The sequence below is a fragment of the Callorhinchus milii genome, unplaced genomic scaffold (assembly GCF_018977255.1).
Source record: "Callorhinchus milii isolate IMCB2004 unplaced genomic scaffold, IMCB_Cmil_1.0 Scaffold3, whole genome shotgun sequence".
NCBI classification, from domain to species: Eukaryota; Metazoa; Chordata; class Chondrichthyes; order Chimaeriformes; family Callorhinchidae; genus Callorhinchus; species Callorhinchus milii.
Genome location: NW_024704744.1, coordinates 51,015,391 through 51,030,880, shown reverse-complemented (window position 1 = coordinate 51,030,880; position 15,490 = coordinate 51,015,391). Strand labels below are relative to the sequence as shown.

At 39.0% G+C, this 15,490-nt stretch overlaps 1 protein-coding gene across 1 annotated transcript in view; it reads right to left on the bottom strand.

Annotated features, from left to right (window-relative positions):
• Positions 1-2,964: 2,964 nt before the first annotated feature.
• The window catches only part of LOC103178345, a 38,033-nt gene continuing 25,507 nt past the window's right edge, over positions 2,965-15,490 (bottom strand). The window contains exons 4-6 of the mRNA XM_007893033.2: positions 5,226-5,618; positions 4,638-4,746; positions 2,965-3,079 (exon numbers count right to left, since the gene is read on the bottom strand). Coding sequence (XP_007891224.2) covers positions 2,965-3,079; positions 4,638-4,746; positions 5,226-5,618 — 617 coding nt within the window. The remainder of the gene's footprint in view (positions 3,080-4,637; positions 4,747-5,225; positions 5,619-15,490) is intronic.

Here is a 15,490-nt window from a genome sequence, read left to right as displayed (position 1 = left end):
TTGCCAGATTCATACCTTGACTCAAAAACCAAGCTGGGAAGCCAATCATCTGGGACAGAGTGTGGAACTGGCTCTTTGGTGTTTCTCTTTGAATCAAACACCAAGCATTTATATCTCAAACGCTTGCCCTGAGCTTCAGGATCACCCAATTCCATTGCAGTTCTGTCAGAAACTTAACAGAGAAAATGTTTGTAATGTTTGCGTCAGTACATAATAAAACTTCAGAAGTACTCTTCTTTGCAAAGGCTTACACAACTACGCAAAACTTTTGTTGTTATAGTAATTCTCACATTTTATAAAGTCCTTTTTGACGTTGTCAAAATGTCTCAGTGTTCTTCACAGGAGTTAATGTAAAGTGAAGTGATTGTATTTGTCGGTGAATGTAGCAGCCAATTTGCACACAGCATTGTCCACAAACACCACCAGAGTGAATGATTACTTCTATCTGGGGGACTTATGGCCAAGACATCAGGAGAAACTCCCTTCTCTTTTCAAATACAATGGGATCTTTAAAGTCCACCTGAACAGGCAGACAGGACCTCTGTTTCTAATGTCTGATCTGAAGGCTGGCACCTCTGATAATGCAGCTACCCCCAGCACTGACCAGACTGTCAGCTTAGTCTATGAGCTCAAATTCCAGGCGTGGAGCTTTGAACTCCATAAAGGTAAGAGTGCTACCGTGTTGCTCTTAAATTTTATTGCAGTGATTGTTCACCTATTTCATAGCAAATTTGATGTGATCACATTGAATTTGTAATGAAACGGCAGAAATGTATTATAAAATATTACAGCACACAAGAAGGACACTTGGCCCATTGTGTCTGTGGTGGCGCTTTGGAAGAGCTAACCAATCAGTCCCACGACCCCGCTCTTTCCCTATATTGTTGCAGTTTATCTCCACATCAAACCCCTCATAGTTTTGAGCACTTCCATTAAGTATCCCCTTTACCTCCTCTGCTCTAAGGAAAACAATCCCAGCTTCTCTAGTCTCTCCACATAACTGAAGTCCCTCATTCCTGGTACCATTTTGGTAAATCTCCTCTGCACCTTCTCCAAGGCCTTGATATCCTTCCTAAAGTGTGATGCCCAGAATTGGCTCCCGACATGAAAGGCGCTATACAAATGTAATCTTGTTGTTGTTGTTGCCCAGAATTGGGCACAATACTCCAGCTGAGGCCTAACCAGTGACTTATAAAGGTTTAGCAGAACTGCAGTCAATGATTATCAAATGGTTTAAAGACTGAACCCCCTGTGGTTTGGACCTATTGGTATGCTCTTTAGGCACATTTTAAAACGTGAATCCACCATCTTGGATTTTGACTCAATCCATACTACAAAAAAATCTATTTTTTTTATCGGCCCAAAAGCAACATATAAAGCTGTTTTTGCAAAACGTAGGCTGAATGAAGCTGCTATTTTATTTTCGGATGGTCAACTCTACCGCTCTCCACCATCAGAGTGCAGAGATATTCACAGTTGATTGGCCAGACTGATTAAATAATCTGTCAGAACTGTGGCTCACAACAACGCACAATAAATCTATAACCTGATGGACAAATGAAAAAAATCTACTAGTCATCGCACAGTGCTGGAACAAGCCATTGCAACAAAAGTGACCTTTGGTCGTAGTGGTGGTATTGTGAAGGGGTGTGTGTAAGTGGGGAGGGAGAGAGAAAGAGAACAGCCAGAAAGACTGTGAGACATTTTTGTAAAGCAATTATATGGTTTTGACATGTTATTGCTTTGTGTGTTTACCAGCCAAGAACACTTGCCAAACCCTTTTCACGAGTACCTCTTACACAGCAAGTGGCTAATGTTGCTCAGTGTTAGCTATAACTTCTACTGAGTCATTTAATGGAATGAATATTTCATCTGCAGTGCTATTTCAAAATCCATTCAAAGGAAACCAATTATTAATAATAATAATAATAATCCTTGCATTTGATATAGCGCTTTTCACGTCGGGAGGACGTTCCAAAGTGCTTCACGGAACACACTGTAAAGTGAATTGACTGTATATTTGTGGGCGAACGTGGCAGCCAATTGCGCACAGCAATGTCCCACAAACAGTTGTGGATTGAAAATGACCAATTTATTATTGTTTTTGGTTTTGAAGGGATTATTATTAGGCATGTGGAGTAAGGAAACTTGCCCAAGGTTTCGCCCTGTGCCTGGAATTGAACTCAGGTCTCTCACTCGCAAAGCGATTCTAATAATTCTAATAATTCTAATAATAATTCTATTATTAGGGGAAACATCACCTTGTTCTGGAGTTTGCCAAAGTTCTTCATTTTCAGGGCAGTTAATAATGTGTCTTGGAGTTGAATACAGAGGACCAAATCCTATGGGCCAGAATGGACCATGTCTATATTGAGATGTAAAACAAGAATTTGCAATTGCATGATGATTATTACAAAGTATTTTTTATAGAACACTGTGCAGTGCATTATAACATATATTATGCAGCCACGTTTGATTACTCGGTTGATTTTATCAGCACTTTGAGGCCTTCTCTGATTCCTTTTGAATCCATTCATTTTGAAAGCGCTGTGAACAGATCTATTCATCCAGGAATCAGGGCCACTGCCAGCTTCACCTGTTTGTGGCTCGCACTTTTTCAGTTTAACAGTGAACTTTGACCAGGGATTGCATCTATGACGCTCCCTTGCCAATCTTCCTCAGCTTTCCGTTGGCTACCAAGCTGGTATTGTGTAACATGCTGCACAAACCTGTCCCATGTCAAAAATTATCCACTCTTCAAAATCAGTGAGAAGATGCCCAACCCTTTGGCATGAAGAAATAAAGGATGAGGTGACACTAGCAGTGGGGAGTTCAGCACCATTTGGGGTGGCATTGAAATCTCAATCTCTGGAGAGTTATTACAGTTATTAGAGATTTTTTAAAAAAATTATGTGTTTTAAATTCATAGATAAAGCAACTCAGATAAGCAAAATTAATAAATTATCACCTGTTCAATACAATACCATTTGTATCTACAAATGTGCCGCTGCAAACTTCTTTTAACTTGCTCTTTCTCTTTCTTGAGATGATTTCTAGGAAGCCTTCCTTGGAATATTTCCTGTAAGGCGATCAAGAAACATTACATGACATCTCTTCTGTGTTGCTAATATTAACAAAGTGTACCTGATACACACAGACTTGCTACAAATATGTTACAAATGTTGATGGCATTAACTGAGAAGTGGAAATGTATCAGTATAAAATTCCAGCTTGCTTATTTTATCAAAGCTTGGAAAGGTAGCTGGCTGTTAAAAAGTAAATAAAACCAATTTTAGTTAATTTGGTGCATCCTGGAAACCTAACACATGCTCATTAATTATTCACATACTGACATTAACCTGAAGATTTATAGATAGGGGTTTAATTCACCCCACTGATCCCAAGTCCCAGCTCGGGTTCAAATCCTCGACTGTCCAGCGCCTTGCGAAGTCAACCCAACGTTAAAGGCGCTTTATAAATGTAATTTATTGTTGTTTATAAATTTATTGACAATTAAGTGACCTTAGGAGGTGTTCACTGTCACCCACTAGGTGGCAGAATACTTCTCCAGATACATGAATTCTTCCTTTTCAGCTCCCAGCGACTTCCAATTTTGTAAAATCTGAGGCAGAGATTTTTGGTTTGTCAATTTTGGGACCTAGAAAGACCTCTGAGGGAATGTTTTGCTGAATATATATTTTCCAGCATTCACAAGCAAAAGTGTTTTATTGACCAGACAGGCTATGCCTGAAAACTTTCAGGCCACTTAGTAAAACAAGACTGGAAAATGTTAACTCTCTAATCTGTTGTTAAAGGCAAATTGTACGAATGCAACCCAATTGCATTTCTGCTCAACTAGTGGCTATTCTGCTTAGTGGATGGAATTTGGGATTTCCACACAGCATCTGTTAAATCTGCAAACCAAAGCTCTAATGGGTAAGCTGGTTCTAGCTGGAGAAGCTTATAGTTGTAATTAAAATTAAATTATCGTGAAAATTGTAATTTCCCAACAATAACAATAACTTGCATTTCTAAAGCGCTCTTCATGCCAGTTGCAACTCAGAGTGCTTAACAGCAGAGTGGGTTGACACCGAGGGAAAGGTGACCAAAGTCACGATCAAAGAGGAAAGTCTTCACTTTTGATTTGAAGACGAGTGAAGAGGGGGCAAGGTAGAAGGATTGAGGCAGGAAGTTCTAGAGATTTGGGGCTTAGTGGGTAAACCAGGAGCAGTGGGGATGAGGGATGTGAAGAAGTCCTGAGCCAGCTGAGCGAAGATGGTGGGTAATGGAGTGGGAGAGGTAGGGAGGTGCCAGGTGGCGAAGTGGTTGGAAAGTGAGAAACTTGAAATCGATCCGTTCTGCAACAGGGAGCCTGTGGAGCCTGACAAGACCTAGAGTGATGGGGAGGCAGAGCCGGGTATAGGTATAAACATATGTGGAACTTTCAGTAGTTTAGTTTGGATACTTCTAAATGTGGTGATGGATTTCCACGCATCAGACATCCAGCTGACCAATAAACAAAACATCAAATACTCATTCATCCCATCCCATAACCTGCATTACACCACTATTAACTCTTTCATGCCCCTCACTGACTATTTTTAATTATATCACAGTTTAAATTCCCTCCAACTCACATGAATTTCTTGAGTCTTTTGCGGTCGAGAGGTGGCAGGTTTCCTCTCATCACTCCCTCTACAACAGAATTGTCTGCCCTCATACCTATCAGGATATCGTTTTCTAAGCCTACAACAAGTAGAATAAGATTGTCATATATTAAGCAACAAAGTACAACTTTTGGATGAATAATTCAAATGGATCATGTCTACCCATAGTTTAGAGGTCACATTTGTTTTTGACTTCTTAATAATGTTAAACAATTCATTTTTAGTTTTGTAGCACTTCTGCCTTGATAGACTACTTCCTCAGAATTAAAATGTTTGATGCACCACCATTAGTGTTTGTATTATATGTGAATGTCAACAGCACAAACTCTGTCTCGTTAATCCACCCTGAGCAACATCAGAATATAGCTCAGCTTTGATTTCACTTTGTGTCCAAGACATCCATGAGTTAACCCAAGGTTAACCTAGCGTACTGAACTAGGAAATGTGATATTAGAAACAATCTATCAACATATACCTTTTCAAACCTTTCGAGAATTGTATGGCCAGTGTAATTAAATATTGAAATATATACTAATAATAAATAATAAAACAAAATACCTGGGTAATCGATAAAGTCAGATTGACAAATGTTGGAACTTAATAGCTCTTTGGTGGGGGCTTCCAGATCTTTTGCCTGGTCATGATATTTCAAGGCCTCCTCTGTGTTAGTAATCTTGTTTCCCCAAACTCTCCGGGGGCCTATCAAGGCATGACGTGTGATTGCTCTACTGGGTGATTTTGTGTTTGACCTGGAGCTCAGGGGAGGTATTTTCACTAAACCCTCTAAGATCTCACACTGGCCATTCTTCTGCTCTTGAAAGTTTGCATTGGTTCTTAATGTTCCACTGTTTTTTAGTGTTCTCTCCAAGGTTGATGTCCCAAAGCCTTCCTCCATCCTGTGTTCTATCTCTGCTTCCAAGTCTCCTTCCAGAAATTCTTTCCATGTTTGGCCTTTGAACAAAGATAAAAATTAATCAGCAATTTTATAAAATGCATTAGTTTCTGAAATCCAGCCAGCCAGAAAGCAATTTCTATATTAAAAAATCACCAATCCAATATAATAGTTGGGTAGAAATGTAGCTTTTTTCAGTGATGCAATATAAAAAAAGGCTTCAAGTGAAATAGAGACCTGAAATGTGTAGCAATGTCTATTTGGTTTTATTTGTTTAAGATATTATAGCCCTTAAAAAGATCAATTTAGAATTTTGTTTGCATTTTAGTTTTGCTGACAATTTTAATGATGTTGAGGTAGCTGGACATAAAGGGATGAAAGATGATTACATTGAAATTCAAATGTTTAAAATAATACATATGCGATCTGTAATAAGAAAAATTAACTATTGTTCATTCCAATTATAGATAGGTTCAAGAATTAGCTCCTTTTTATGCACAACACAATGCATTACTTTTCTGTCTCTGCAAAAGTTTCAGTGTGAGCTAAGGGGGTGGGTGTTGGTGTTCCTACGATGGCACTGCTCCTCACCATGCAGGATCTTGTAAGATCCCAGGTATCATCTAATTCCACCAATGTTACTAATGTTTTGTGCCATGTACCTTCACTTTTTTTTGACAATGCACATCAGCAGCATAAATGGTCTTAAATCATTAGGTTTCCAAGAGTGCAGGCAATCATTAACAGCTTGTATGTAGTCAATAGAGCTCCAGCCGGAAATGCACTTGCTTTCTTTCAAGAAAAGGCTTTTCATTCCATCAATCACAAATAGAAGACAGTAATAGCAAAAACAATCACATCATTGGCCAGTGCCCAGAATAACGTCATGATTCACTTGTAAGGATTGAAGGAATTAATGAATTATCTATTGGGAATTTTTTTTTGGTCAGTCTGGGTGTCTGATAGTATCTGATAGAAACTCCCTTCACTGTCATCACCATCCTTAAGAATATCCAAATCAGATTGAAAGTTTCACAAATGCGTGCAAAAAATGCTAACACATCAAGATTTCCCTGTGTTTTCAATGGAATACACACTCTTTCCCTGCAATTCCACATCATAATGGCTTAATTCTGGAGAGTATTTAGGGCAGGTTGGCTAGAACCTGCATTGTGGAACTCCTGGAGTTTAACTACAACATACATTGTCATTGAGAGCAGTCTGGCAAACTTCCTGCTAGTTGTCCAGCTAGGACCACTTTACCAGTTAGGGCTTTGGCTTGGAAGGTTAACTGGAGCCAAGTGGGAAGAATCTCTGCCCTCACTATCTGGTCGGCCCCTCAAAGTTCTGCCGATGAGCCAGGCTGTCTGATCATCAGTGGTGTGTTGGAATTCTGTGGACTGCCGAGCTCGGGATTTACACTATTGATACCACCACAGAGGGTTAACTCGATTCCGACATTCCACTGTCAAGCATGTCACCTTGAAGCAACCTTTAACCTTCAGCTTCAAGGAGACTTTGCTAACCTCTCCCCAAGGAGGATATTTAGTGGGAAGGGAACTATAGATAAATTGGAGGATCTGGGCTGTGCACTGGTTCTCTGGCTGATGACCCTTATAATAAATGTGAAGACAAGGTCTGAGAGTTCGGTTAATGCAGTTCCTATATCAATATAACCTTTTAAAAAAAGCATTATTCTAGAGGGACATTGCAATATGCATCACGTAAAGTCACAAAACCATTTTAGCTTGCTTATACTTTTTAAATAACACTTGATCTAATTTCCATGTAACTTAAGAGGAATATTGTTGCTCAGAGACCACATTATTTAACTCACAGCCTCCACAAACTGGTTTCTGAAATTTGTTTCATGATTTGCATATTCATTTTAGCTGATTTCCATGGGTATCCCATGTATTTCACCATCTGTGATTTAACTCTTTTATGTCCTGGTAACAGTATATGTCCAACAGAGGGTGCTGAATATGTTTTCCTTATTGGAATTTGCAGTATTAACAACTTACAGTCAGTTTGACCACTCTGAATGGAAAACAGAGTGAGAAAAACAAACCATAAAACACTGTAGATTTCAGAAACTTTCTTTTACAGCTTTTTCTTTCGTTTTCCCTTGCTCTGGCTCCCCATACCCAGGTTCCTTCACTAAAACTGGATGTACATTTAAGCAGCAAGAGTTGACACATCGTTTGATTTTTGCTCCTGGGGAAAGGTCTGCTCTGCTCCTGCTCTATCCATTCCTATATGTCGCTAGTGAGACAACAAATATTTCATGCTTGGAATCACAGAAAGAGCAGACAAAGATACAAATTGTTCCAAGGCCATTATCCTATGTGAAGGGTGCTATATATATTATATATATATCTGTGAATTGTTACCATTTATTGTTTAAAACACCCTGTTAGTAATGCAAATAAGAAATTAAAAAGCAATGCGAAATTATAAACGACATGACGTGCTTCTAAACAATTTCAACTCCTTTTAACCAGCTTGCTAGGGTTTGCCATTGGATGAGACACGTTGTACACTGGAACATAACATAACATAACATGTCGGCCGTTCAAACCTGCCCCGCCATTCAATCATGGTTGATCTTCTAATCTAACTCCAGCTAATAACCTGACCCTGCCTTATCCCCATATCCCTTAATCCCTTTTGCAATAAGAAATATATGTATCTCAGTCTTGAACATTAGATTGGGTTTGGATGTGACTCTTAATGAGATGGGATGAGCTGCACATGGTTGTTGAGCATAAAGGACTAAAAGAACCTATAAAAAAAGAAGGATCAAATATGGATGAGAGTTAGTATTTTTTATAGTAATACAAGAAGACTCAGGAATAAGTGTTTGGAATTAGAGGTACATACAGCCATCATTGGGAGCAGAGCAATTACGGGCTCTATATTATGAATTATTGCTACAGATGGCAATCTTTTTGCTATTTTTCAATAAATGGAAAAATCTGATTGCTCAATTGCTTCTTTTACATTTTTTAACCTGAATTATTATTGTCAAGTATATCAGTATAATGAGAATGCAGAATATCATTTTAACTAAAGAACATCTTCACTGACATCAACATGTCACACAATTATTGTTCAGTAAATCATTGCAATATGCATCTTGTACTGAGCTGGATCTTCACTGATATCAGAACTTGTGCATCTCTGGAATATGAAAGAATAGCATCATGTAAAACAAAGCGGCTTCACTATTGCACAACCCTTGCTGCTGGGAATTTCCAGGTTTGTTGTTTTGAATGAATTAATTACAAAGCTTTTTTTTACAATGAGTAAATTGAAAAATGAATACCCTACCTTCTATGTTATTATTAAAGATTGCACGGTTGAGCAATCCTGTTATCCAGGGATAAAGAAAGAATGTGATGCATGAGCAGTCACCAATGAAGCAATAAGGTCCTGATTATTAGTGTAATTTGGCAAGTAATATTTTCCTCTCACAAGTCAAACTCAACAAGCATCACATTCAATTTAATGAGATTATCTTGTTATTTTTCTTTCATAACCTCCTTTGTTTTTTTCTTGGACTAATTTGTTCTAAAAGTGCATTCAAAGGCATTGTTGGAATATTTGTTCATGGAAGCAGCTGTGTGCACCCTAGAGATATTTGGAACATGTAGCTCTGAGACCTATAAGCAAATCCTGCCAAATCATTTACAGTAACTATTAACTTTTCTTGTAAAGCTGGCAATGTGATTATGTGTTTTGTCTAATGGGGATTAATTTGTATCCAACGTTTTATCCCCAAGCCATAGCAACCAGTCACTCCTTACACATAGCTATTCAAATTTGCCTTGCAGATTTTAGTCTAAATCATTCAACTAGGTGAGGGGTAAGCACTTAGGATTTTTTTCTGAAATAGAAAGGAGAGGCAGATTCACCTGGATCTGCCAGAGAAGATTTGATCTACACTAATTACACTAAATTACACTAGTTTTGCAGATCAAACATTATAACAAAATGGCAGAGTTGGAGACAAGTATAGCAAGAGCAAACTCTGAGAATTATTGGGGAACACAGAGCTAGGATATCAAAGCTTTGGAGGGTGCAGATGAGATTTACCAGAATGGTACCAGGGATGAGGAACTTTCATTATTTGGAGAGACTAGAGAAGCTGGGATTGTTCTCCTCAGAACAGAGAAGGTTAAGAGGAGATTTATTGATGGTGTTCAAAATTATGAGGGTTTTGATAGAGTAGATAGGGAGAAACTGTTTCCACTGACAGGTGGATCGGTAACCAGGGCAGATATATTCAAGATATTTGGTAAAAGAACCAGAGAGGAAATGAGGAAACATTTTTTTTACCCAAAGAGTTGTTACAGTCTGGAATGCACTGCCTGAAAGGGTGGTGGAAACAGATTCAATAACAACTTTCAAAAGGGAATTAGATAGGTACTTGAAAAAGAAAAAAAAATGTAAGGACATGGGGAAAGAATGGGGGAGTTGGACTGATTGGGAAGCTCTTCCAAAGAGTACGATGGGTGAATGGTTTCATTCTGTGCTGTAATATTCTAAGATTCTATGATAGAGAAATTCTACTGGAGCACCAATAAACAAGACATAAATCATTACTCCTCAGCTTTTTGACTGAGATCAAGTGCAGTATCTGTTCTTATCAGTTGCTTCTTGGGCTGTGCTCGTAAGCCAGTCAGGAATGGTATCTTGTGGACATCATCAATTTATTTTTAAAACCATCAAAACATTAACATCCCATAAACATCAGGCACGGACAGAAACAACATCTATGCCACTGTGTACTTTATCAGAAAAATGAATAACACTATTTTTAAGGCAACACATGTGAGTTTCTCTTTAACTTGCATTTCCTGTACTTTTAGATTTCCCTCTGATGCAATGAAACATTTCAAGCATTTCTAGTGTATCATCACATCCAGGGACAGTCAGTGACCAAATAATTCTGTAGAGCCTGCAGGATAGTGTTATGTTGCCAAATTGATATAATTTACTTGTCTTGACCTTCAACAGTGGAAAAAAAATGTGACCTCTTATACAAAATCCCTCTGGAAATGTTCTCAATTTTCCCTCCCCCCCCACCCCCAGCCCTCACACCTACACACACATGTTGAGTTAGAAAGTATGCTCTGCATGTCATAACTTAGAAGCACTCAGCTACAATTCACTTCGCCACTCTCTTGTACAACCCTAAAGTGCCCTCAGTACATCAGTCACAAGTGGGTATCTGCCCATAGTACAAAACTGCTCCTAATTTGGATTTAAACTTGCAATTTTCGTCAAAAGGGTCACACGTATAGATGGAAATGTGATGTTGTACTATAGTAATTGCAGATTGTTACTGACCACTCCAAAATATGGCACTGCTGCCTAGATTCACCAGCAGATGGGGCACCTTTCTGAAGTAGCACAGATAGACTGCTAGATTTTGCTTGTTGCTGATATTTACATCAATTACAGCTGAGACCAGAGCATAATAATGTATGACAGTCGGCTTTGACCTTTGTCGATCAATGCTTCAAGGGTCAGTAAATTATTGACAATCTTAATTCAGGGATTGAAGGGAGATTAAATAAATCAGGACGGAGCATAAACCAAGGTCAGTTCCTAAAGGGTTTGTAACATGTTATTTTTAAAGTATCTAGTTATGAGAGCAAATTGTGAAGTTTAGCTGCTTTCTGTTGTGTTTTGCAATGGAGGGGAGAGAATTGTTTTCATGGCAATGATTGGATCAGGACAAAGCTTCACAAATGTGTGTGGAAACCTCACCCTGCTCACAAGCAACATGCCTCTGTCAGTGCCTCCATTGCTAGTCAATACCATTGTGCTCAGGAATGTGTTATGACACTTGCAGAAACTCTTACAGAAACCATTAAAGTGCTTTAGACATAAGGCAAGGTTTCATTTTAGTGAATTGAACTCAAGATAATCAATGATCCCAGACTTGCATAATACTTCCCAGATGGGAAAAGCACTGAGTCACAGCCAGCTGCGAAAACAAGCTTCTGAAACTGCTTATGGCTATGACATTGAAATGTAGCCACAATACTTGTCCACAGACCTTGTGCTAGTGCAATTAAGTGAACATTGTATGACAGTTCAAATCATGCCATTCAACTCTAAGGGAACTTAGCAGTTCCAAGTGACAAGTAAACTGTGGAAGTAATAAACAGTGACAAGTAAACTGTGTTCAGCTATAAAAGGGGATGCTTGTGATATCCAGTGAATGGCTCCAAACTGCCGCAAAGCTCAAACTAAAAGCAGTTTGATTCAGTTCCATTTGCAAACCAAATCAACGAGGCTTTAAAAAATTCTGCCCAGTAACAGAGATATTTCACGGCATCGAATTGTGAGAGGTTTTACCTTTTTTAACTTCAGCAACTCAGACCATACATCTGGTAGGAATTATAATCGCAAGTTAATAAAACATCACAAGGTTTTAATTAAGATGATAAGGAATGCTGACATTGAACAGTGCTGTGATCTCTGCCAAATGCAAAGATACAGCACAATCCCATTATTTACAGCCTCCAGGATTGCAGACAGAGTCCTGAATGTCTGGCTCTCCAGTGAAGCAGAACCAGCCAGAGCTACATCCCCATCTTCAAAGTATACAAACAGCCCTGTTTTTCTCTCATATTCCAAAAACATTCACACAAAAAACAAGTGACTGATTTTAAAGTTAATTAGTTATGACTGTGTTCCTTATTCTTTATTTTGTCTTATTTCACTTATTTTGGCCTTCTTTTTGCTGTAGATCAGTAGCCCTTGTGATTGGGTGGTGGGGTGTGTGTGTGTGGGGGGGGGTGGGGGGGGGGGGCGTGGTAAGGAAAATGAACTTGTATAACCTTTGTTTTACACTGCCGCACTAAATCAATTTGTTTCTCCACGAATAGCGTTTGCTCTGGCACAAGAAAGAGAAATTCAAGGCAGATTCTCCACTGAGGCAATGTCCTGAAAGTGTTTTATTACCCCAGATTTATTTACCAGAAAAATAAAACCTTCCTCAACCTTATATCATTTTACTTTTGATTGACCTGGAAAAGTTTGACTTCGATGCAAAGCAAGCAACTGAATTAAATATTGAATCTGTGGTGAGGATTCAGAGACAATTTGTTGGCTGGTTTGTAACTTTTGGCCACTGATTACATTGCTGGCATCTGAGTTCTCGGTTTGATGTTGGAGAGGCTACAGAGTTGACAATCTCGCTCGCATACTCTGAATATGTCTTCATGCTTAGGCTAAACATGGATCATGTTTGTGTAGAACATCAAGATTGTTCCTGACCTCATTTGATCCTTCATTCTATGATAAGTTTATTTGTTAAAGTCCTGTTGGATTCTCACATAGACCATCTCTGATACATATGTTGATGCTTCTTGTGCAGACTAGAGCTTTCTTTCTTGAGCGTATGAATGGAACCTGTTCTTTTTAGAAAAAAGGAAACCGAAGGGGTCACATTATTCAGGTTGCAAAAATTATTGAAACCGGATGTAAGCAGGATATTAGACTCAGACCATGAGAACAGAACTGGTGGGCACAGGATGAGAATTATAACACCTTGCGTTCCGGGATGCTACCCCAAGTGAAGGGCGCTATATAAATGCAAGTTATTGTTGTTGTTATATTGCGCCCTTTAGGCACCTGGCATCTGAATAGCGGTGTGGTTTGACACCAAGCCAGAAAGGGGGGAGGGAGGCTTCTAAGGGACAAGTGACTAGATTTTCTGCTACAGAACATTGGAACGTGGAAAAGGCTTGCTCTTTCTCACAGTTTAGCAGCATACACAAGCATAGACATTTTTATCATATATGCATATTAAAATTATTCATAAATATTATGAACAGCAAAAGTCCAAGGACTAGCCCCTGGAGGAACACTGCTGTCCAATTGCTATTGGTAGCTACTGCTTGCTTCGTAGTATTTAGCCAATTTATTATCCAATTTACAGTAACCTGTATCCGGAGGACTTCCATTTTAGCCACATATTTCGTTTTTCAAACCCAGATTGCCGTCAGCTACCAACTCTCTTAAATCCTTACAGAATTCAATAAAACATGTTGCAAACAACCTAAGGGCTATTCTGCAATATGCACCCCATATAGTAGTAAAATTGCTGATGTGGTGCTCTCTGTAAAGTATAAATACGAATGATATGAAAGATCTTCATTTAAACTATACTTTTATAATTCGATTACACTTATTTAAAAGTTCAAAGGGATAAAGTTATGAAAATTTCCGGATGAAAAAGGTGCCAACATGGTTCAATTGGTAGCAGTCTTGCCTTTGCATCAGATGTTATGGGTTCAAGCCCCATTACAGGACTTTGAATTAATTTATGCCACAGCACAACACTTTACAGTATATCTTATACAGTATACTTTGAGAGGTCCTCCCAACATGAAAGCTGCTATATCAAATGTAAGGATTACTTATATTTATTATACAGTCTAAACTGGCACTCCAATGCAGTGCTAGGAGTTTGCTGAATTATTGGAGGTGTTGTCTTTCAGATGAGATATTAAACTGAAGTCCTGTCTGCCAGTTCAGATGCAAGTTAAAGATCCTATTGCACTATTTGAAAAGATAAGGGAATTTCTCCCGATGTCATGACCAACAAGCCCCCAAATAAAATTGGTCACTCACTTCATGGATGTTTGTGGGACACTGCCCAGTGCAAGTTGATTGTCACAATTGCTTGCAAAATATAGAGTCGCTACACTTTACAGCATATCGTGTGAAATGCTTTGAAACATTCTGATGTGAAAGCTGCTATATCAAACACAAGGATTGTTTATAAAATAAAAGCCTTTAGCTCACACCAATATGGAGCACATAGAGCAGAATACCCCATTCTATGTAAGAAGACAAGAGATCTACAGAGAGCTACAGTGGAGTCCTGTAGCTCAGTGGTTAGAGCACTCGCTTTGCAAGCGAGAGACCTGAGTTCAATTCTAGGCAGGGCGAAACCTTGGGCAAGTTTCCTTACTCCACACGCCTAATAATAATCCCTCCAAAATCAAAAAAACAATAATAAATTGGTCATTTTCAATCTACGACTGTTTGTGGGACATTGCTGTGCGCAATTGGCTGCCGCGTTCGCCCACAAATATGCAGTCAATTCACTTTACAGTGTGTTCTGTGAAGCGCTTTGGGACGTCCTCCCGACGTGAAAAGCGCTATATCAAATGCAAGGATTATTATTATTATTATCTGAAGTTATCAAGCTAAAGGTCATGACCTTTATAAACATTGGAATAGCATTATCTATTATTCAATTTCTTGTCACCACCCATTTGCCAATCATCTACCAAAAAAGGGCCACAACACCATCCCTTATCACTTCCATCATTTCTAACACTGTTGAATGAATCCCTGTCGGCTGAAGTCCTCTGTAAACATTAGAGCATGTCAGTTTCTCTTCATTTTCTAACAAGGTGATGAGATGTGCTAACACCAGCCTACAGACTCCAACCGAGTGGCTGTTCCTCACTATTGAGTCTACACAGTGAAATGATGGCAGGCTATTTCAACATGAGGGAAGAGACTTGGTAAAGCCAAGCCATAATCTGGTCACTGCTCGATATCTATATAGAAGTGCCCTGTGTGTAAGTGTCATTGGCTAGCAACAGTTACCGTGGCTCTCAACTTGGCTTCACTGAATGCAATAGACTGTAAAGGGCTTTTAATAGCTATGCATGTGAAAATGAGGTCGAGTAATATTCAACATATGAACTTATTCATACATGCATTCATAACATCCAGGCATGTCCTCTCCTGCACTAGACTCCGTGACCCTATCATCCCCATCCTTGCCCGACTCCACTGGCTTCCCAGCATACAGAGGATACAGTTCAAGATTCTGGTCCTTACCTTCAAAGACCTCTATGGTCTTGCTGCCTTCTACCTCTGCGACCTTCTA